The 25119-nt window shown below is 37.8% G+C and overlaps 1 protein-coding gene and 1 pseudogene across 4 annotated transcripts in view; one reads left to right on the forward strand and one right to left on the reverse strand.

The window, feature by feature from the left end:
• EXOC6B (exocyst complex component 6B) overlaps window positions 1-25119 on the reverse strand; it is a 762215-nt gene that overhangs the window by 628291 nt on the left and 108805 nt on the right. For all 4 annotated transcript variants that reach the window (XM_088841568.1, XM_055400057.2, XM_055400058.2 and 1 more), the window contains exons 4-6: window positions 23389-23479; window positions 23232-23277; window positions 1728-1932 (exon numbers count right to left, since the gene is read on the reverse strand). In XM_088841568.1, the coding sequence (XP_088697694.1) occupies window positions 1728-1932; window positions 23232-23277; window positions 23389-23479 (342 nt within the window). The remainder of the gene's footprint in view (window positions 1-1727; window positions 1933-23231; window positions 23278-23388; window positions 23480-25119) is intronic.
• On the forward strand, window positions 16274-17013 carry LOC129539448 (transforming protein RhoA pseudogene; annotated as a pseudogene).

A 25119-nucleotide genomic window follows, 5' to 3' on the forward strand; every position in this document is an offset into this window, starting at 1 on the left:
TTAAAAAATCCTGAATTCACAAAAGATTTCATCACCATTTTTTTAATGACAAAAATACAGCCAACAGCTAACAGTTTACACAGACTTAATGACACGCTTCCCTGGTGGCTCAGAGGTTAAAGCGTCTGCCTCCAATATGGGAGACCCGGGTTTGATCCCTGGGTCAGGAAGATCCCCTGGAGAAGGAAATGGTAACCCACTCCAGTATTCTTGCCTGGAGAATCCCATGGACGGAGAAGCCTGGTAGGCTACAGTCCACGGGGTCGCAGAGTCGGACACGACTGAGCGACTGAACGGAACTGAACGGAATGACACAGCAGATAAATTCATCTCAATCTAATCTGAATTCTAGACTACAGGATCTGACCTTTATAAACTGAACTTGAGCAAATCACGTCCCTGACCTAGGCCATAATTTCTTCAGATAATTAGGGGGAGAAACAGATAATCTCATTAAATGAAATAATAATACTCTTCATGGAATCTTCTCTTTTACTTCAAAACTGAAGTAATTTCTCAAGCAAAGGCCTAGAAATAGCAACTCTACTCTTCAAAATTTTGAAAGGTTAGTAAAAAATTTTCAACCACAATAAAGACTTGTCTTACAAGATACTTTCATTCCTGTACTCAAAATATACACAGCAAAGCAAAAGTATATTTCCAATGATTAATTTTTTTCTACATCACTAAAAAAAAAAAAGACATGATATAATTATTTCCATCAAAGTTTATCATCAACTAGGTTTAAACTTTCCACTTTGCCAAGTATAATAATAAAAAAATTTTAAAGGAGAAAGGGGAAAAGAATATCTGTATTCTCTTAGGAAAGAGATTTCCAACAGGCAGATCTCTTTTACAGAATCAAATACCTAAAAGAATAGCTGAGACCGAAAATCTCACCCAAAATATGACCTACTCCCTCCTTCCTCACGGAATGATACGAACTACAAACGACTTATTCAAGAACATAGTCGTTTATAGAACCAAAAAAGACTTCCCATAAAAAAGTGAATCTACTACTTATTATTGTAGGTTACATAAAGGTATCCTGAGAAATTTTAATAAAATCAGCATGACTTAAGTTTCAAAAGAGCAAATAATACTGCAAATTACTGCTTTTCTTTATTCATAACAACAAAGTACTTCTGGATGTTCTCGGTGACTTTCAAATTAGAGATGAAGATACTGAAAGAAAAAAATCTAAATATTTTGTTACTTTTTAAAAAGCTATAAGCGAATTCCTTTCTATGATCATAAATCACAGCATTTCCCAACAGGCCTTTTTTCATCGATACCCACTGATATCTGAAATTACAATTTCAGAAATACTCATATATAACATTTTGCTTGCATAGTAAATAATCAACCAGAAGTATATGCAGCACAATTTAGTTCATTAACTAGAAGTAGTACTTTTTAAAACCCTGGGTTTTGAATCATACCCAAAGTCAAGAAAAGCATTCAAAAAATAGAAAAACTTCTTCAAAACAACAGTATAAACCATAACAGCGAATTAATATTTACTGAGCATTCACAGAGCAAAAAAATATACTAGTAAATAATTCGCTGCTCTGTTAAGAAAACAAAAAATATTTTAAAACCACGTGTTCCAAAAAGATGAAGGACTTCCCGAAAATGACAAGAAACAATTAAGTCAGCAAAAAGAAATCTGTGTAACAGAACACTTGCAAAGTCATTAGCCAACCTATCATAAACCCCAGACCTACTTGCTTCATGGCAGTCTCTCCAATTTTGTCTGAATGTTTGCGGATACTCTCCAGAAAGTCTTTGAGATCGGACATAGACACATCCTTAATTTCTTCTCGGAGCTTGGGGATATTGTCCACCATCACCTTGCAGAATCGATAGTGGCTTACTTGAGGAAGATAGGTATGCTCTAGATGTTCCAGAGTTTTCAGTGCAGGATAATGCCTATAAAAGGAATTGCATCACCTTTAGCTCAATTCAATCTTCTTTAGGGCCACAGATATATTCCTCAGGGAAAATTTCTAGCCTGAATTAGTTTTCACTTACATTAAGACAAATGCAGGACTGTTTCAATAAAAATATCAATGGAAAAATAAATATCAAATTATTAAAAACTAATATTTGTATTCTAGAACTTAATAAATTATAATCAAAAAAGATTTTATCCCAAGAATACAGAAAACATAGAAAATCCACCAATGAAATTCATTACATAAAGAATAAAGGCCACAGCTAGGAGATTAAAAAAGAAAGAGTGAAAATAAAGAGAAATACAAAACGATCCTACCAATGCCATAAAAATCATCCTATAAAATAAAGTACCCAAGGACGGACTTTCAACTGTGGCACACAGAAGAACTTAGCAAACCTTTTACTCAAAAAGCAAATATAAACTGGACAAAACTTTGCAGCCATTTAAGGACTCCGGAAAATAGAAAGGACTCTGGAAAGTAGAACAATAGCTTGAGGAGGGTTTATTCATGAAAACTGATAAACAGAGAGGGACTTAATGGTGTTCTTGCCTGGGGCTACCTCCATCATCCTCTTCACCTTCCCTCACCACATCACTGGTTATAACTTGTCAGGAAAATGAGCAACTTCTCTGCCATTAGGGGTTGACGTGATTTGGAGCAGAGGATGAAAATCCTATACTGACTAGTGCTATTAGGAAAAGTAGCAAACTCAGTTACAAAAAGGAAGTGGGAACTACTAGCCTGATGTTCCAAATCTACTAGCCTGATGTTCCAAATCTACTAGCCTGATGTTCATCTTGGTTGGGACGAAGTGCAGACTAGAGAACTAATCAAAATCTTAACAAGGAAGTAATAAATAAGAAACCCAGAGAATAACCTGATCAGTTCAGTTCAGTTCAGTCACTCAGTCGTGTCAGACTCTTCACGACCCCATGAACCGCAGCACACTAGGCCTCCCTGTTCATCACCAACTCCCAGGGTTTACCCAAACTCATGTCCATTGCAGAGAAAGCGATGGCACCACACTCCAGTACTCTTGCCTGGAAAATCCCATGGATGGAGGAGCCTGGTAGGCTGCAGTCCATGGGGTCGCTAAGAGTCAGACGTGACTGAGCGACTTCACTTTCACTTTTCACTTTCATGCATTGGAGAAGGAAATGGCAACCCACTCCAGTGTTCTTGCCTAGAGAATCCCAGGGATGGGGGAGCCGTCTATGGGGTCGCACAGAATCGGACACGACTGAAGCAACTTAGCGGCACCAGCAGCATGTACATTGAGTTGATGATGCATTCCAACCATCTCATCCTCTGTTGTCCCCATCTCCTCCTGCCCTCAATCTTTCCCAGCATCAGGGTCTTTTTAAATGAGTCAGCTCTTCACATCAGGTGGCCAAAGTATTGGAGTTTCAGCTTCAGCATCAGTCCTTCCAATGAACACCCAGAACTGATCTCCTTTAGAATGGACTGGTTGGATCTCCTTGCAGTCCAAGGGACTCTCAACAGTCTTCTCCAACACCACAGTTCAAAAGCATCAATTCTTCGATGATCAGCTTTCTTCACAGTCCAACTCTCACATCCATACAGGACCACGGGAAAAACCATAGCCTTACTAGATGGACCTTGGTTGGCAAAGTAATGCCTCTGCTTTTTAATATGGTATATCTAGGTTGGTCATAACTTTCCTTCCAAGAAGTAAGCGTCTTTTAATTTCATGGCTGCAGTCACCATCTGCAGTGATTTTGGAGCCCAAGAAAATAAAGTCTGACACTGTTTCCCCATCTATTTGCCATGAAGTGATAGGACCAGATGCCATGATCTTAGCTTTCTGAATGTTGAGCTTTAAGCCAACTTTTTCACTCTCCTCTTTCACTTTCATCAAGAGGCTCTTTAGTTCCGCTTCACCTTCTGCCACAAGGGTGGTGTCATCTGCATATCTGAGGTTATTGATATTTCTCCCAGCAATCTTGATGCCAGCTTGTGCTTCTTCCAGCCCAGCGCTCCTCATGATGTACTCTGCATATAAGTTAAATAAGCAGGGTGACAATATACAACCTTGACATACTCTTTTTCCTATTTGGAACCAGTCTGTTGTTCCATGTCCAGTTCTAACTGTTGCTTCCTGACCTGCATACAGGTTTCTCAAGAGGCAGGTCAGGTGGTCTGGTATTCCCATCCCTTTCAGAATTTTCCACGTTTATTGTGATCCACACAGTCAAAGACTTTGGCATAGTCAATAAAGCAGAAATAGATGTTTTTCTGGAACTCTCTTGCTTTCTCCATGATCCAGCAGATATTGGCAATTTGATCTGGGGTTCCTCTGCCTTTTCTAAAACCTGCTTGAATATCTGGAAGTTCACGGTTCACATATTGCTGAAGCCTGGCTTGGAGAATTTTGACCCTGATAATCACGATGGTGTGATCACTCACGTAGTGCCAGACATCATGGAATGTGAAGTCAAAGGGGCCTTAGGAAGCATCACTACGAACAAAGCTAGCGGAGGTGATTGAATTGCTATTTCAAATCCTAAAAGATGAAGCTATGAAAGTGCTGCACTCAATATGTCAGCAATTTGGAAAACTCAGCAGTGCCCACAGGACTGGAAAAGGCCAGTTTTCATTCCAATCCCAAAGAAAGGCAATGCCAAAGAATGCTCAAACTACCGCACAAGTGCACTCATCTCACATGCTAGTAAAGTAATGCTCAAAATTCTCCGAGCCACGCTTCAGCAATACGAATAGCCTGATAGCTCTCTGCATATCCCTCACTGACTCAGAGGCTGTGCACAAACACAGGTAACACCTAAAAGGGCCTAAGCACCACACACAGCCCTGGCTGACTAGTAGGCTTCAGGCCTGCATGTAGGAGAAGGATAAAAAAGCTCAGCAAAGTTGAAAACTGCCTGAACTTTTAATGTAGTCCCTAATCCACAAACAAATCCACTGACAAAGGGCAGATACTTTTATCGGCTCAAGTTTCTTAGAGCACCCAGGACCAATCATTAGCTGATGACTAATCTTAAAAATGAAAATGAAATATATTCCCAGAAAAACAAAGACTGAGAGAATTCCTTGTTAACTGATCTTCCTTACAAGAAATACTAACGAAAGTCAGAAAGGAAATGATAGCAAGTAGTAACATGAATGTTGAGTTTCAAGCCAAACTTTTCACTCTCCTCTTTGACTTTCAACATGAATTCACAGGAAAAAAAAGAAAGAACACAGGAAACAATAAATATCTGCTGAATATAAAAAACTGAACATAGTTTTTTCTCTTTTCTTCTTTTAACACAGTAAAAGACATTTATAAAACAATGATTATAATGTTGCATTGTTGGCTTTATAAAACATATAGATAAAATATAAATAACAACAATAGCACTAAAGAAGAGGGAAGAAATGGAGCTAAGTTGGAGCAAAACTACTTCTATATACTACATCAAAACTGCATCTGCAATGACCTAAAATAGACAATGACAAATAGTCTATGACAAATGAAGAAGCAGATTATAATCCATAGTGAAGTGAAATGAAGTCACTCAGTGGTGTCTGACTCTTTGCGACCCCATGGACTGTAGCCTACCAGGTTCCACCATCCATGTGGTTTTCCAGGCAAGAATACTGGAATGGGTTGCCGTTTCCTTTTCCAGGAGATCTTCCCAACCCAGGGATTGAACCTGGGTCTCCCACACGGTAGGCATTGTAGGCAGACGCTTTACCACCTGAGCCACCAGGGAAGATAGAGTAACCTCTAAAAAAACAAGCAACTCAAAAAATACATTGTTAAAAAATTGACGGTGCTTCCCTGGTGGTCCAGCGGTTAAGACTGCCTGCAAGTGCAGGGGACACAGGTTCGATCTCTGGTCCGGGAAGATTCCACATGTGTTGGAGCAACTAAGCTTGTGTGCCACAACTACTAAGCCTGTACACCATAAGAGAAGCCCACGCACCACAATGAAGAGTAGCTGCCACTCGCCGCAGCTGTGCTCAGCAAAGGCTGTGCATAGCAACGAAGACCCACCACAGTCTAAATAAATAAACAATAAATAAATTTTTCTCAAAAATTTATGGAAGAATTAAAATAGTATACTACAAAATATTTAATACAACAAAGGAGTAAAAGATAAATAAGAACAAAAAAGACATGAAAAATAGAGAGTAAAACGCAACCACATTAATAATTACATTAAATGCAAATGGACTAATAAGCTCACTAATGAAAAGGCAGATTTAAAAAGCATGATCCAACTATATGTAGCCTACAAGAAACCCACTTTAGAGTCACAAATACAAACAGGTTAAAGTAAAAGCTACAATAATATATACCCAAAATGTAACCATAAAAGTGTTTGAATGGCTATATTAATATACAACAAATATTGCTGGAAACACAGGATACTTTATGAAAATTATAGGGACAAGATTTACCTGTTAGGTAGGAAAGCTTCTATTAGCATAAGAGAACAAACAAAACTAAGATTGATACAGCTGACTAAGCAAAAACAAAATAAGTATATATAAAAAGAGCATAATAAGAATAAAGAAGAAACAACAACCTAGTACAGATTACTTGCAACATATAAATTTGAGGGTTTTTTTAAAGCACTGAGCAAAAGAAAAGTCACAAGAGCACCCCAAAAGGCAAACGTGAAAAAAGAAGTTGGACTGATATGAAGACATCAAAGTCAAAAATATGATTCTGTCATTCACACTGCCAAAGATTTCTTAAAAGGTAATGGATATTATACTTATCAGAAGTTTCAATAAATGATAATTCACAGCCTGTTGGTAAACAAATTTATATTACAGATATAAGTTTTCAATGAAAAATATTACCAAACACATATTCTAAACAGTTACATTTCTCCCCCCTAAAAAAATTAGATGCACAAAAATATGTATAAGCCTCTTGAATTATAGTTATTTATATTAGCAAGTAAAATACTAAACTAGAATTCTATTAACAAGGAATTGGTTAAACAGATTATGATATGTCCATGTAGTTTATATGTATATCCAAAGGATAATAAAATAGAAAAATATTCACAATATTGTTGAATGAAAGTTAATTAAAAAAATAGAACTTGTAAGTATAATCATGTTTTTCAAACTTACAAATAAACATATATGTATAAATTATGAATATATATCTATGTATGGCTACATATACTAAACATAAGCCCACACACAAGTACATAGAAAATGATTAGAAAAATACATACAAAAATGTTAACTGTGATTTTTGCTTTCCTTCGGATAGAAACCTTAAAGGTAATAAATTTCTTCTTCATGTTTTTAATTTCCACATTTCACATAATATGCCTGGTATAGAAAAAACCCTTGGACTGCTAGGAGATCAAACCAGTCAATCCTAAAGGAAATCTGTCCTGAATATTCATTGGAAGGACTGATGCTGAAGCTGAAGCTCCAATACTTTGGCCACCTGATGTGAAGAACCAACTCATTGGAAAAGACCCTGATGCTGGGAAAGACTAAAGGCAGGAGGAGAAGGGGACAACAGAGGATGAGATGGTTGGATGTCATCACTGACTCGATGGACATGAGTCTGAGCAAGCTCCAGGAGTTGGCAATGGACAGGGAAGGCTGGCGTGCTACAGTCCATGGGGTCACAGTATTGGACATGACTAAGCGACTGAACTGAACTAAGGAAAAACTCAGTTCTGATCCTTTATGTGAAAGACTTCTAGCTCTACTTTAGGATTTAAGAATGAATTTCATGGTAGATACTTAGACTCTTTTTACTCCAGTGCACTTAATACCACAAACACTAAAGTTTAGAGGTTGAATTTACTTGTTTTCTTTGTTTATGCTTTCCCCTCCTGTGTTCCAAAAATCAAAATTTTAATCCAAATAAATGAAGGGAAGAAATTTATTTCCCCTAAATTTAGAAATAAAACTACAAATATAGTTTAACCTGAAATGGTTGCTTTTATCAAAATGTTACAGACTCAAAAACAGTACAATTTACATGGTTTAGTGTAAACATAATGGTGTTTATACTATAATTAGGTATGAAGAGCTATGTGCAATAAAATGCATTTCCTCTAGAGAGAAACTTTAGAATGGATATAAACTCAGAAATTAAGCCAAAAGATAAACACACTTTAGGGTCTAGTTATATTTTGGAAGACTGTTTACAGAATGAGAAAAATCTAACAATGTTGCCTGCAGACACAGGCACACTCACTGATGAGACACATGGCTGTATGCTGGAAACATCTGGTCTGTCAAATAACGCCACATTCTTCAAGGCTAATTAGTATAAAATCCAGTGATTTCTGGCAATAAAGAATGTTACTTTATTTCTCATTGTCCTTTCCCTAATATATTCATATTTCATCAATAATAGATTAATAGGATTCATTCAAATTTTCATGATCCTCCAATTAAACTCCTCTATAGAAGGCAACAAAAGAATAAAATTCTGTTTCCAGGAGCCATGGAAATCTAGAACACAACTTTGACATTACTTTTGACAACCTCTCACTGGAAAAGAGTCTGCTGCTGGGTGGGATTGGGGGTGGGAGGAGATGGGGACGACAGAGAATGAGATGGCTGGATGGCATCACCAACTTGATGGACATGAGTTTGAGTGAACTCCGGGAGTTGGTGATGGACAGGGAGGCCTGGTGTGCTGTGATTCATGGGGTCGCAAAGAGTCAGTCATGACTGAGCGACTGAACTGAACTGAACTGAAACATTAAAATGGAATAAAAAGCCAATTCCTAAGTTTCATTTGTATGTGTAATAGTTCTCCCCTTCTCCCCACTTCATGCAGATTCCCTAATAGAGATGTGAGCAGAAAGAACATAAATGAAATAAAAGCAAAAAATTGTTTAAAAAATGAAGCAGGAAATGAACTCAAAATAATCCTAAAAATTGGATAACTTAAGGTCAGAATAACTTAGACATGGTTGAATGCTATTCTAAAAAAAGGAATGTTGATTATAGGCAAATTAAATTTTGGTACTTTTTGCCATAGTATGGAACTCTTTCAGGCTTCCCAGGTAGCTCAGTTGGTAAAGAATCTGTCTTCAATTCAGGAGACCGTGGTTCCACTCCTGAGTTGGGAAGATCTCCTGGAGAAGGGATAGGCTACCCACTCCAGTATTCTTAGGCTTCCATGGTGGTTCAGACAGTAAAGAATCTGCCTGCAATGCAGGAGACCTGGGTTCGATCCCTGGGTTGGAAAGATTCCCTGGAGGAGGGCATTGCAACTCACTGCAGTATTCTTGCGTGGAGAATCCCCATGGGCTGAAGAGCCTGGTAGGCTACAGTACATGGGGTCTCAAAGAGTCAGACACAACTGAGCAACTAAGCACAGCACAGCACATGACACTCTTTCACAATGACAGGTTTTAAATTTCTAATAAGTGATCTTTTAAAGTGGATCACAACTACCCATGAGAATTTTTTTTTAATTCAGACTATAAGAATATGAAATAAAAGCTTTCACCACAGAAAACATTGGTGTCTTTCCTAATTAAAGATCATTAATAAAAAATAGTTAATTCCTTCTATGAGCTAATGATAGAAAGATGGTCAGATAGCTTTCCTCAGGGAGCACAAAACCTAGTTTTATAATCAGTATTTATAGTTTTTTTAAAAAGTAACTAAGCTTCCAGTCATGAAGGAATCACAAGGAAGAGAATGAACTCCCACTCTTTTTTTTTTTTTGCTTTTTTTTTTATTTATTTTTTATTGGAGGCAAATTATTTTACAATATTATATTGGTTGGTTTTGCCATATATTGACATGAATTCGCCCCGGGTGTACATGAGTTCTCCCTCTTGAACCTCCCTCCCACCTCCCTCCTCCCTTTATTCTCCCTCTGGGTCATCCCCGCACGCCAGCCCCAAGCATCCTGTAATATGCATCGACCCTGAACTGGTGATTCATTTCACATATGACAACATTCATGTTTCAATGCCATTCTCCCAAATCATCCCACCCTCACCCTCTCCCACAGAGTCCCAAAGACTGTTCTATACATCTGTGTCTCTTTTGCTGCCTTGTATACAGGGTTATCATTTGCATCTTTCTAAATTCCATATATATGTGTTTGTATACTGTATTGGTGTTTTTCTTTCTGGCTTACTTCACTCTTTATAATAGGCTCCAGTACTCCAATGTTCATTGCAGCACTGTTTATAATAGCCAGGACATGGAAGCAACCTAGATGTCCATCTGCAGACGAATGGATAAGAAAGCTTTGGTACATATACACAATGGAGTATTATTCGGCCATTAAAAAGAATGCATTTGAATCAGTTCTAATGAGGTGGATGAAACTCCCACTCTTAAGAAGTAAAATACTGGCTACATGTGTGCTAAGTCACCTCAGTCATGTCTAACTCTTTGCGACCCTATGGAATGTAGCCCACCAGGCTTTTCTGCCATGGGATTCTCTAGGCAAGAACACTGAAGTGGGCTTCCATGCCCTTCTTCAGGGGATCTTTCCAATCCAGGAATTAAACTCATGCCTTTTATGCCTCCTGTATTGGCAGGCGGGTTCTTCACCACTAACACCGCCTGGGAACTAGCTAAAATTCATAAAACAACTGCTTTCAGACAGTGAACATCAAATAACACAAAACTGTGGTCTCTGAAAAAAGGAAACAAACAAGGTGAATTTAATAGTTACCTGAATGTGATTTCTAGATCATGGACACAGTCAGAGAAAATCCAAACAGAGCCCAACAACTTAGCAGAGTTAGCATCAGAGATGCAGTTCAGGAATAATGATACACCCTAACGTTGTGCAGAATTTCCTCAAAAAGGGGAAGCAATGCAGAAAGAAGTGCAGAAATTTATACAAGAGTTCCCTTGAGCCTTTGCTCAGTACTAGGCCAGGCATAGGAAAAGTAAAATTCTGCACAAACAGGAATAAAGAAAGGAGGGAAGGAAAAAAAAGGAAAGGAACGAAAGATGGGAAAACAAGGAAGGAGAGACAGACAGAAGGGAGATGTAAGGTAAATACTTCAAGGAGCTCAGATAAAACAGAGAAAACATTTGAACTCCAAACAGCCAAAGTGCAGAGCCCTTGGGGATTTCAGAGTTTTTCAAAGGAGATGAATACTACTCCAAGCGACCCCTGGAATAAAGGAAAAGTTGTGCTTAGTCTCTCAGTCGTGTCCAACTCTTTGTGATCCCATGGACTATACAGTCCATGGAATTCTCCAGGCCTGAATACTGGAGTGAATAGCCTATCCCTTCTCCAGAGGATCTTCCCAACCCAGGGATCAAACCCAGTTCTCCCGCATTGCAGGCAGATTCTTTACCAGTTGAGCCACCAGGGAAGCCCCAAAAGGAAAAGTTCAGTTCAGTTCAGTTCAGTCGCTCAGTCATGACCGACTCTTTGCAACCCCATGAATCACAGCACACCAGGCCTCCCTGTCCATTACCAACTCCCGGAGTTCACTCAAACTCACGTCCATCGAGTCTGTAATGCCATCCAGCCATCTCATTCTCCGTCGTCCCCTTCTCCTCCCGCCCCCAACCTTTCCCAGCATCAGAGTCTTTTCCAGTGAGTCAACTCTTCGCATGAGGTGGCCAAAGTATTGAGTTTCAGCTTTAGCATCAGTCTTTCCAATGACCACCCAGGATCAATAAGATAATCACGATGGCGTGATCACTCACCTAGAGCCAGACATCTTGGAATGTGAAGTCAAGTGGGCCTTAGAGAGCATCACTATAAACAAAGGAAAGACTAGAGATCTCTTCAAGAAAATTAGAGATACCAAGGGAACATTTCATGCAAAGATGGGCTCGATAAAGGTCAGAAATGGTATGGACCTAACAGAAGCAGAAGATATTAAGAAGAGGTGGCAAGAATACACAGAAGAACTGAACAAAAAAGATCTTCACGACCAAGATAATCACGGTGTTGTGATTATTCACCTAGAGCCAGACATCTTGGAATGTGAAGTCAAGTGGGCCTTAGAGAACATCACTATGAACAAAGCTAGTGGAGGTGATGGAATTCCAGTTGAGCTATTTCAAATCTTGAAAGATGATGCTGTGAAAGTGCTGCACTCAATATGCCAGAAAATTTGGAAAACTCAGCAGTGGCCACAGGACTGGAAAAGGTCAGTCTTCATTCCAATCCCAGAGAAAGGCAATGTCAAAGAATGCTCAAACTACCGCACAATTGCACTCATCTCACACACTAGTAAAGTCATGCTCAAAATTCTCCAAGCCAGGCTTCAGCAATATGTGAACCATGAACTTCCAGATGTTCAAGCTGGTTTTAGAAAAGGCAGAGGCACCAGAGATCAAATTGCCAACATCCGCTGGATCATGGAGAAAGCAAGAGAGTTCCAGAAAAACATCTATTTCTTCTTCATTGACAATGCCAAAGCCTTTGACTGTATGGATCACAATAAACTGTGGAAAATTCTGAAAGGAAAAGTTCAGTTCAGTTCAGTCGCTCAGTCGTGTCCGACTCTCCGCGACCCCATGAATCACAGCACGCTAGGCCTCCCTGTCCATCACCAACTCCCGGAGTTCACTCAAACTCATGTCCACAGAGTGGGTGATGCCATCCAGCCATCTCATTCTCTGTCGTCCCCTTCTCCTCCCGCCCCCAACCTTTCCTAGCATCAGAGTCTTTTCCAGTGAGTCAACTCGTCGCATGAGGTGGCCAAAGTATTGCAGTTTCAGCTTCAGCATCAGTCCTTCCAATGAACACCCAGGACTGATCTCCTTTGAATGGACTGGAAAAGTTAGCCGAGCTTAAAAATAGGGTCTGATGAGACTGGGATTCAAATGGATCTGCAAACAACTAAACTATTTGTCAAAACAAAGACCAATATCCTGTAAGAAAGAAAAGTCTCCCAAAATTCAAACACTTAGCAACATAATATAATGGCCATTATCTAATCAAAACTTACAAGACATGCAAAGAACAAAAAATTGACCTATAATTAGGAAAAACAATCTTCAGAGAAATCCAAAATACCAAAAATGACAGAACTAGCAAAGAAGTACATAAACAGAGAAATTAGAGCACTGTAACATGTATTTTTAAAAGATGAAAAATAACAAATGAAATTAAACATAAAAAACCAAATGGAACTCTTAAAGATGAAAAATATATCATCTGAAATGAAAATTTCATTGGATGAAATTAAAAGACTTGACAATGAAAACGAACACAGCAATAAAACCTATCCCATATAAAGTACAGAGAAAAAAGATTGGATAAAAAGAAGATCCTCAAATCAGCTACAGGATTTTGTGAAGTTGTCCAACATAGATAAAACTGAAATCTCAGAATGAGGATGGAAAAGGGACCAAAAAAAAATATTTGGAAAAATAGTATCTGAACATCTTTCAGATTTTATGAAAATTATAAACTCGCAAAACCAAGAAACTAAACAAACCACAAGCAGGATAAATACATACATACATGAATGCATACATACATATTTATACAAAAGCACATCAAAATTAAATTGCTGAGAACAAATTTTACAGACAAAAGTTTTAAAAGAGCCGGAGAAAAGACACAATAAGGAGAGTGACCAAAAAAAGCTGTTCACATACTTCTTCCTCAGAAATTATATAAGCCAGAAGACAAAAAAAAAAAAAAATACATCTCAAGAACAAATGAATCTATAAACTTAGAATTATATATCCATCGAAAACAGACTTCAAAAATGAAGATGAACAATATGATAACATATCACACCCACCAAGATGGCCATAATCAAAAGACAATTCTAAGTCCTGGCTAGGATGTATATAAAATCAAATCCTCATACGCTGCTGGGGGTAAGGTAAAATGGCACAGCTGCTTTGGAAAACAATCTGGCAGGTCCTTGAATAGTTGAACAGAATTCCCATGATCTAGCAAAATTTCATTCTAAGAAAGCCAAGAGAAATGAAATGAAAACACATTTCCATACAACAAATTGTAAACATAAAAGCATAGAAGCATTATTTGTAAAACCCTAAAACTTAAACAACCCAAATGCTCATCCACTAATGAATGGATAAATAAAATGTGGTACATTCATGCAATGGAATATTCAGCAATAAAAAGAAATAAAGTACTGATATATGGTACAACAAGGATTAACCTGGGAAACAATATGTTAAATGAAAGAAGCCAATCACAAAAAATCATATATTATATGATTCCATTTATATGAAATGTCCAGAATAAGTAAATATGAACAGAAAACAGATCAGTGATTCCCAGTAGCTGGCAGGGGAGGCAGGGGACAGGAAAAAAATGAATACTGATGGCCAAAGGGCTCAGAGTTTCTTTTTTGAAGAATAAAAACATTCTACAATTGACTGTGATGATGGTCATACAACTCTGAATACACTAAAAGCCACTGAACTGTATATTTTAAATAAATGAAAAGTATATGAACTATATCTCAATGAGGCTGTTAAAAATATTTTAGAAAAATGTATATTAAAAATAGGCAAAGTAAAAATTAAGCAAAAAGATAGCAGCAGTGGCTGGCTATATTAATATCAAACAACATATATTTCAGAAAAAAATATTACCAGGGATGAAGAAGAATTTTCCATAATAATAAATGGGTCCTTTCATAAAGATAAAACAATGCTTAATGTGTATGCAACCAATAAGAGAGCTTCAAAATATACCCTGAAAAAATTGAAAGAATAAAAAGAACATATATGTAAGTCCAATCATTAACAGGCAATTTCAACACTCCCCTGTCAGCAAATAATACAAAATCATTAGGATGTAGAAAAGCTGCACAATGGTATCAACCAGTATGTCTAAATGATAGTTAAAGATGCTCTTCTCGATAACAATATATATTGTTTTAAAGTGTATATGTAATTTTCACCAAAATAGACCATAAAACTGGACCATAAAACAAGTCTCAAAAAATATAGAAGACTAAAATCATACATTTTATATTTATGAACACAACTAAAATATAAATCAATTTTGATGCATCAGGAAAATCCCCTAATATTTAGAAATTAACCTATCAACTTCTAAATAGTCTGTGAAATAAATTTTAAAAATCACAACAGAAATTAGAAAATATTTTAAATAAATGTAAAAAAACTGCAACATTATAAAACATGAAAGATTCAGTTAAAACACTGTTAAAGAGAAATGTACAGCTTTAAATAGCTACATTAGAAAACAGAACCAAAATCAATGCCCTGGGCTTCCACCTTAAAAAGCTAGAAAAAAGAGCAAATTATTTACAATAGCCAAGATACAGAAGCAACCCAAGTGTCCATCAACAGATAAATGGATAAAGAAAATGTGAGATAGACAGACAGATATAGAGTTGCTCTTTAGTCGCTCAGTCACGTCCTACTCTTTGCAACCCCATGGACTGCAGCAAGCCAGGCGTGTGTGTGTATGACTGAATCATTTTGCTGTGCACTTAAAACTAACACACTGCAAATCAATTATACTTCAACCAAAAAAAAAGAGCAAATTAGACCCCAATTAAATATGAGAAAGGAAATAGTTCACTTCAGTTTAGTCGCTCAGTCATGTCCTACTCTTGTGACCCCATGGACTGCAGCACACCACACCTCCCTGTCCATTACCAACTTCCGGAGTTTACCCAAACTCATGTGCATTGAGTAGGTGATGCCATCTAACCATCTCATCCTCTGTTGTCCCCTTCTTCTCATATCAAAAATCAGTAAAATAGAAAAATAAGGAAAAAAACATTAAAACCTAAAGGTACTATTTTCAAAAAATTAAGAAAATTGACAAACAACTAGCCAAAATAATCAGAGACAGACAGAAACAAAGACAGAAAAGACAATCATCAACATAAGTAATCAAAGAGACAGTATCACTACAGATTCTACATGTTAAAATAATAGAGTAGTACAATTAACAATTTTTGTTAATGAATTCAACAATTTGGATAACATGGACAAATTACTTGAAAGATACAAATAAACAAAATTTTCTCAAGAAACACAAAATGTAAACAGCCATGTATTTATTTTTAAAATTAAACCTGTAGTTAACAACCTTCTTACCAAAAACATGCAAATCTCCTGGGTCAAGTGGTTTCAATGGTAGATTCTACCAAGTATTAATGTTTAAGGAAAATAATTACTAACACTATATAAATTCTTCCAGAGTGCGCACGTGTGCGCGGGGCCCCGACTGGGGCCGGCTGGAGCCCGCTGGGCACGCGGGGGCGCGCACGTCGCTCCCCGCCCTCCCGCCGCCGTCGCAGCCTGCTCTTGGTTTCTAGCGCTCCCCGCCCGTCGCTCTCCGTCGGTCGTCTCGTTAGTCAGCGGCCGCCTCCTCAGCCACCCGCTGTAGTCTTCGAGCTTGCGACTCATGGACAGGCGTCCTCGGTGCGGAGAGGCCGGACTCGGAGTCGTCGCCTGAGTGCCTTTCATCTGGGAAGTTCAGGGCACTTTTGTAGAACTTCTGCCATACAGGCCGTGGGTCTTGGAACACATTTGTAAGCAATGGCTGCCATCCGGAAGAAACTGGTGATTGTTGGAGATGGAGCCTGTGGCAAGACTTGCTTGCTCATTGTCTTTAGCAAGGACCAGTTCCCAGAGGTGTATGTCCCTACGGTGTTTGAGAACTATGTGGCAGATATTGAAGTGGATGGAAAGCAGGTAGAGTTGGCTTTGTGGGACACAGCTGGGCAGGAAGATTATGATCGCTTGAGGCCTCTCTCCTACCCGCATACCGACGTTATACTGATGTGTTTCTCCATTGACAGCCCTGATAGTTTAGAAAACATCCCAGAAGAATGGACTCCGGAAGTCAAGCATTTCTGTCCCAACGTGCCCATCATCCTGGTTAGGAACAAGAAGGATCTTCGGAAGGACAAGCACACGAGGCGGGAGCTGGCCAAGATGAAGCAGGAGCCAGTAAAACCGGAAGAAGGCAGAGATATGGCAAACAGGATTGGTGCTTTTGGGTACATGGAGTGTTCAGCAAAGACCAAAGTTGGAGTGAGGGAGGTTTTTGAAATGGCCACGAGAGCTGCTCTGCAAGCCAGACGTGGGAAGAAAAAAATCTGGGTGCCTTGTCTTGTGAAACCCCTTCTGCAAGCAGGGCCCTCGTGTGGTTAATTTTGAAGTGCTGTTTATTAATCTTAGTGTATGATTACTAGCCTTTTTCATTTATCTATAATTTACCTAAGATTACAAATCAGAAGTCACCTTGCTACCAGTATTTAGAAGCCAACCATGATTATTAATGATGTCCAATCCACCTGACCCACCAGGGTCCTTCTTTCACTGCTGTAACAGCCCTCCTCTGCACTCCTACCTGACATACCAGGCGCTAATTCAAGGAATTTCTTAACTTCTTGCTTCTTTCTAGAAAGAGAAACCGTTAGTAACTTTTGTATATTAGGCTGTAACTACTTTTGATAGGGGACTGGAATGCAAAAGTAGGACGTCAAGAAACACCTGGAGTAACAGGCAAATTTGGCATTGGAGCACGGAATGAAGCAGGGCAAAGGCTAATAGAGTTTTGTCAAGAGAACACACTGCTCATAGCAAACACCCTCTTCCAACAACACAAGAGAAGATTCTACACATGGACATCACCAGATGGTCAACACCGAAATCAGATTGATTATATTCTTTGCAGCCAAAAATGGAGAAGCTGTATACAGTTAGCAGAAACAAGACCAGGAGCTCACTGTGGCTCAGATCATGAACTCCTTATTGCCAAATTCAGACTTAAATTGAAGAAAGTAGGGAAAACCACTAGACCATTCAGATATGACCTAAATCAAATCCCTTATGATTATACAGTGTAAGTGAGAAATAGGTTTAAGGGACTAGATCTGATAGATAGAGTGCCTGATGAACTCTGGACGGAGGTTCGTGACATTGTACAGGAGACAGGGACCAAGACTGTCCCCATGGAAAATGCAAAAAAAGCAAAATGCTGTCTGAGGAGGCCTTACAAATAGCTGTGAAAAGAAGAGAGCGAAAAGCAAAGGAGATAAGGAAAGATATAAGCATCTGAATGCAGAGTTCCAAAGAATAGCAAGGAGAAATAAGAAAGCCTTCCTCAGTGATCAATGCAAAGAAACAGAGGAAAACAACAGAATAGGAAAAACAAGAGATCTCAAGAAAATTAGAGATTCTAAGGGAACATTTCATGCAAAGATGGACTTGATAAAGGACAGAAATGGTATGGACCTAACAGAAGCAGAAGATATTAAGAAGAGGTGGCAAGAATACACAGAAGAACTGTACAAAAAAGATCTTCACGACCAAGATAGTCATGATAACCTGATCACTGACCTAGAGCCAGACATCTTGGAATGTGAAGTCAAGTGGGCCTTAGAAAGCATCACTACGAACAAAGCTAGTGGAGGTGATGGAATTCCAATTGAGCTATTTCAAATCTTTAAAGATGATGCTGTGAAAGTGCTGCACTCAATATGCCAGCAAATTTGGAAAACTCAGCAGTGGCCACAGGACTGGAAAAGGTCAGTCTTCATTCCAATCCCAAAGAAAGGCAATGTCAAAGAATGCTCAAACTACCGCACAATTGCACTCATCTCACACGCTAGTAAAGTCATGCTCAAAATTCTCCAAGCCAGGCTTCAGCAATATGTGAACCATGAACTCCCAGAAGTTCAAGCAGGTTTTAGAAAAAGCAGAGGAACCAGAGATCAAATTGCCAACATCCACTGGATCATGGAGAAAGCAAGAGAGTTCCAGAAAAACATCTATTTCTGCTTCATTGACTATGCCAAAGCCTTTGACTGTGTGGATCACAATAAACTGTGGAACATTCTGAAAGAGATGGGAATACCAGACCACCTGACCTGCCTCTTGAGAAACCTGTATGCAGGTCAGCAAGCAACAGTTAGAACTGGTCATGGAACAACGGACTGGTTCCAAATAGGAAGAGGAGTACAGCAAGGTTGTATATTGTCACCTTGCTTATTTAACTTATAAGCAGAGTACATCATGAGGAACGCTGGGCTGGAAGAAGCTCAAGCTGGAATCAAGATTGCCGGGAGAAATATCAATAACCTCAGATATGCAGATGACACTACCCTTATGGCAGAAAGTGAAGAGGAACTCAAAAGCCTCTTGATGAAAGTGAAAGAGGAGAGTGAAAAGGTTGGCTTGAAGCTCAACATTCAGAAAACAAAGATCACGGCATCTGGTCCCATCACTTCATGGGAAATAGATGGAAAAACAGTGGAAACAGTGTCAGACTTTATTTTTTTGGGCTCCAAAATCACTGCAGATGCTGACTGCAGCCATGAAATTAAAAGACGCTTACTCCTTGGAAGGAAAGTTATGACCAACCTTGATAGTATATTAAAAAGCAGAGACATTACTTTGCCAACCAAGGTCCGTCTAGTCAAGGCTATGGTTTTTCCCGTGGTCACGTATGGATGTGAGAGTTGAACTGTGAAGAAAGCTGATCGCCGAAGTTTGATGCTTTTGAACTGTGGTGCTGGAGAAGACTCTTGAGAGTCCCTTGGACTGCAAGGAGATCCAACCAGTCCATTCTAAAGGAGATCAATCCTGGGTGTTCATTGGAAGGACTGATGCTAAAGCTGAAACTGCAATACTTTGGCCACTTCATGTGTAGAGTTGACTCACTGGAAAAGACTCTGATGCTGGGAAAGGTTGGGGGCGGGAGGAGAAGGGGACAACAGAGAATGAGATGGCTGGATGGCATCACCCACTCTGTAGACATGAGTTTGAGTGAACTCCGGGAGTTGGTGATGGATAGGGAGGCCTGGCGTGCTGTGATTCATGGGGTCGCAAAGAGTCGGACACGACTGAGCAACTGAACTGAACTGAACTGAGCACCCCCCCCAAAAAAAATAACACTATATAAATTCTTCCAGAAAATCAAAGATGAAAAACTTTCCAAGTTATTTATAAGGCTAGCATGAATCTGATTCCAAAAAGATACAACACAAAAAGGAAACCACAGATAAACTTTTCTCATGAACACAGTTACAAAAATCTTTTAATAAAATTTTAACAAATCAAATACCACATTATATTTAAAAGGACAGTATATCATGACCAAGTGGGACTTATTCCACAAATTCAAGTTTAACATTTAACATTCAATATAAATCATCATTTTAAGAAACTAAAAGCATTTTTTAAAAAACATATGATCACCTGGCACAGGTGGTAAAGAACCCGCCTGCCAATGCAGGAGCCAATGCAGGTTTTATCCATGGGTTGGGAAGATCCCCTGGAGGAGGACATGGCAACCCACTCTAGTATTCTTGCCTGGAGAATCCTCATGGACAAAGAAGCCTTGTGGGCTATAGTCCATAGGGTTGCAAAGAGTCAGACACAATTGAAGCAACTTAGCATACATGATGATCATCTCACTTACATAGAAAAAGCATTTGACAAAACCAATATTCATTCCTAATAGAAAGCTTCAAGAACTAGATATAGAAGCAAACTTCTTCAACCTTATAACTGCATGTACCAAAAAATCACACCTAACATATGATTTAATGGTTAAATGCTTTCCCCCTAAGATCAGGAACAGGACAAAGATATCTAGCCTCATTATTTCTATTTAACACTGTACCAGAGGCTCTAACCAGCTTCCCTTGTGGCTCAGATGGTAAAGAATCTGCCTGCAATGCAGGAGACCTGGGTTCTATCCCTGGGCTGGGAAGATCCCCTGGCGAGAGCAATGGCTACCCACTCCAGTATTCTGGCCTAGAGAAGTCCATGGACTGTATAGTCCACGGGGTTGCAAAGAGTCAGACATGACTGAGCAACTTTCACTTTCACTTCACTTTCAGGGGCTCTAACTAGTTCAACAAGACAAGAAAACCAAACCAAAAAAGAAACCATCCCAATTGAAAAGAAAGAAATATATGTCTTTATTTGCAGATGAGATAATCAGCTACATAGAAAATTCAATATAATATACAAAAAAGCTCCTAGAATTAGTAAATGATTTAGTAAGATTGCAGAATAAAAGATAAATACACAAATTTAATAGCATATTAGTAATAAATTACTGAAAATTAAAATTTAAAAAGTAATACCTTTGAAAATAGGCATCAAAAAATATCAAATAATTAGGGATAAATATGACAAAAGATATATAAGAGTTGTTCACTGAAAAGCAGAAAACAGTTAAAGAACATCCAAATAAACGAGAGCATTCATATACTGGTGGATAAGGGGTAAGATGGACCAGCATGGGATACAAGGGACCTCGTGAGGTAAGACTGTCTGTATAGGAAGGCAGCTATGTCAGGGACAGACAGGGATGAGAAGGGCATTCAGGCAGGACAGAAGCATAACACTGGGTATTACAGCCCAAGTAGAGTAAGGAGGATACCATAGAGGAGGGCAACTCAGTATGTGGTGATGATACAGCTCAAGGAAGCCCCCAAAATATAATCCTACTCTATGCACCAGAAAAAGGTTGAGCTGGACATACTGGTCAATAGCACTTATGACAATCACTTGAATTAAGAGGAAAAATGCAGATTGTTCATATAATGGACTACTATAAAGCAATTAAAATAAGTGAACTAGATCTCTATACAAAAGTTTTAAAAAGCTCTCCACTAGTATGTTAGCCCATGATTGCAAATATTATTGTCAATTTTTTCAGAGCTATATCCCCAGCACTAAAAGCAATGCCTAGCAACACAGTATGTACTCATTCTTATTGAATGAATAAATAAATCTCAAAAAAACAAAGACCAGAACTATTCATGTAAATGTTTTTAAAAATACAATATGATTTTTGGACATTAAAAACATGGACTAGAAAGAAATACCAGATTGATGATACTGGTTTCCTCAAAGGGAAAGGAAAGGAAAAGGATTGAGGAAGGGGATGAGTTCTACCTGAATTTCTTAAAATGTACATCTTTACCTCTCTCTGATCACATATGTTTATATATGCCATAAATATTTATATGTATATATATATGAATTAAAACCAGAATAGTTACTATTTGTTAATTCAAAGAAGTTGACACAGAAGATTTTTTTTTTAAATCTCTGTAATTCTCTGTAATTCTAGAACTTCATAAAAAGGTTATCAGGGAAATAATACTACTTTCTATCATACTGATCAGAATTGCTCATACAGTTCAATCTGTGTTCGCTTATATGAATATGTTCTCCTGGGGAAAAGACAGTCTGGGAAGTAGCCCTAAGAAATTTAAAAAATACTAACGCCTCATGTTTTAACTTTAAAAGTCTTAAGGATTTATAATTTTATTCATAATATTTTTAATCTTATTTCAGTATTAACATACTTTAATTATGTACTTTTCCCCTCAAAACTAGGTAAAATTAACATTCCAGGAAGACGTGTCCTGTTTATCTTAAAGCTTCGCAGGGTACCCCAGGGCAGGGAAAGTGGGGATGCTTACTCTAGTTTGGGAAGAAGAGCCAAAGAGTCACTATAAAGTTTCCTCTGGAATAAAACCAGATTAAAATAATATATAGGAAAGCAATCCTCTAAGCTTAACCTTGACTTTGCCCTTTGTGATGGTTAATTTTACATGTCAACTTGGTTAGACCGTAGTACCCAAAGATTTGATCAAATATTATTCTGGATATTTCTGTGAAGGTATTTTTGACACAAGATTATCAGTGCTTAAATCAGGAGACTTTGAGTAAAGAAGAATAGTCTGCATAATGTGAATGGGCTTCATTAAACCAGTTAACCGCCTTGATAGAAAAAAGACTAAACTCCCCAGAGGAAGATGGAATTTGGCCAGCAGACTGTCTTCAGACTCAGGCAATAGTATTCACTCTTCGCTGACACAAACTAGCCTACTAATCTACATGCAGATTTTGGAGTTGCCAGCCTCCATAATCATGTGAACCAATTTGTTTAAAAAAAAAAATCAATCTCTCTCTCTCTCTCCACACACACAGATATACACATTATTGGTTCTGTTTCAATGGAGAACCTCCAGAACCAGTAACTATTTTTTTTAAACCAAAGCATATTTCTGAAATTAACTATCACTAACAGTTATATGCTTTTCCCCTAAAAAACTGGGTCTTCTAAAAATCAAACTATGTGTAGTATTTTTTAAACATAATACATGACAAAATACATCAGCATACCACTAGTATATGTAAGTAATAGTAACTCTCAGGATGAATCAATACATATACTAAAGGCTAGAGAAGATGTCTTATGGGCTTAATTATTTTTGAAAGATTATGCTAAATATGGACTTTTTTAAAAAATTCTAAATAACAAATTTTAGATAACACAAAGTATTCAATTTAAAAAAATCTTACCTTTTAGTTTTCATCTGGTCCCGCAGTTTACTATACATCTCCAGAACTTTAAAGAGAAGGGGTGAAAGAGCACATTAGCATAATTTAGAGAAAGTGAAGGAATAATTAAAGCTAAAGAAACTGCATCAAGAATTCTACTCTATATCCAGTTTCTCACCTGGAAGACACAGCATTAATTTATCAACAGTGGCAGAAATATTTCTCTGTTGTAGTCGACACTGCTTCAGCTCTTCCATTGCTATCACCAGCTTGGCAAGAGGGGAAAAAAAACTGAATTATGCCAACAGCTGTAAATAAAAAGTTTTCAGTCACATTTTTCCACCCTATGTTCAATTCATCAGAACATCCCAGACAGTTTCATAGTAAGACCTGCCAAGTGGACTAAGGAACTGCCTTTCTCAACCAGCAAAACATTCCTGCATGGTTTCCCCTTCTTTCCCCAAGATGCAGACATACTACACTAGGAAAGGCTAGGTGAAATGAAATCTTAAAATTCAGGGGCTATCCAGGAAAAAAGAAAAAACTTGAGGATTCGCTCCAAACCCTATTCAGACTTTTCATGATTTACAATTTCATCAATCTAAGAAGATCCTATATTTCCTTCATCATTGCTAGATGCCTAGAGGAAAACAGTCCTTCTTATACAGCTTCAAATGAATCTTGAAAATAATCTTGAACTAAATCTCTATTTCAGTAGAGAATAAACCACACACTTGGAAGTTGTGGCTTTTCCAAGAGTTCCAGTTTAGTGAAGAGTAACTCAAGCACTTATCTTCTCATAGAGTTTTAAAGTCTTCCATCTGAAGTGAGAGACAATAAAACTAAAAGAAACTGTGCTCTTTGCAAAAACTTAAAATATGTGAGACAAACTTAAAAAAAGTTTGAAAACTTTCTAAAAAAGTTTGAAGAATTCCAAAACAGTATTAAAAACTTTTGTCCTGTAAAAAATAAATAAATAAATTTTATATTACTTAAAAAAAAAAAAGATATAAAATGCTCACAACACTCTCTATGCTGTAAATTCCCTACAAAGTCTGGGCAGCAGGTATGGTCATCTCTTTTCCATGATAAGAAAACACTTCAGGTTGAAGCCAAGATGGTTGGCCCACTGAAGTCCCTCTCCTTTGAGTAAAGGGTTAAAAACAGTGTGAACAATGTCTAAGTATTGTTTGGGTATTATTTCTATAGGGAATAAAGATGAATAAAATCTGTTAAAAAATAAATAAAAAGCAATAAGCTACATGGCCTCTTATAGAATTCATCCCATATCCATACCTAAAAATGTTAGCTACTTAAATACTATGCCCCCCACAAAAAAAAAAAAAGAGAGAGAGAGAGAAGTGGTCGTGATTAAGTTACTGATAAGACAATTAAAGGCTAATCTTAAAGATTATTAAACATTAAATAAGTACTAGGCAATAAGGAAGGTACATGATACAGAGAATAGTAATAGACTATAAGTCAGAAAACCTGGGTTTTAGTCTCAGCCATACCAATTACTATGTAAATTTCTGCAGATCATCTGTTTCATTTTCCTAGTCAATAAAATACTAGTCCTAATTTTGTCATAGGTCGGCCATGAGGATTAAGTGAGAAAATGAACTTATGGTCTTATAAAATGGACAAATGATCTTATAAACTATAATTTAAATGGTGAATATATCAATTAATAGAATCAATGATTCACTTTTTTAACAAATACTTATGGCACATTCATGTTGTGCCAGTCACTGTTTAGGCAGGTAGAGGGGGTATGGCAGTGTATTTAAAAAAAAAAAAAATCCTGACCTCATGGAGCTTAATTTCCACTGGAAGGAGACCAAAAAACAAACATATAAGGAAAACTATATAGTATCAGAGCATGATAGGTGCAATGGAGATAAATTAA

Source organism: Moschus berezovskii, chromosome 11, assembly GCF_049115385.1.
Source record: "Moschus berezovskii isolate FMDL1 chromosome 11, NW_MosBer_1.0, whole genome shotgun sequence".
NCBI lineage: Eukaryota > Metazoa > Chordata > Mammalia > Artiodactyla > Moschidae > Moschus > Moschus berezovskii.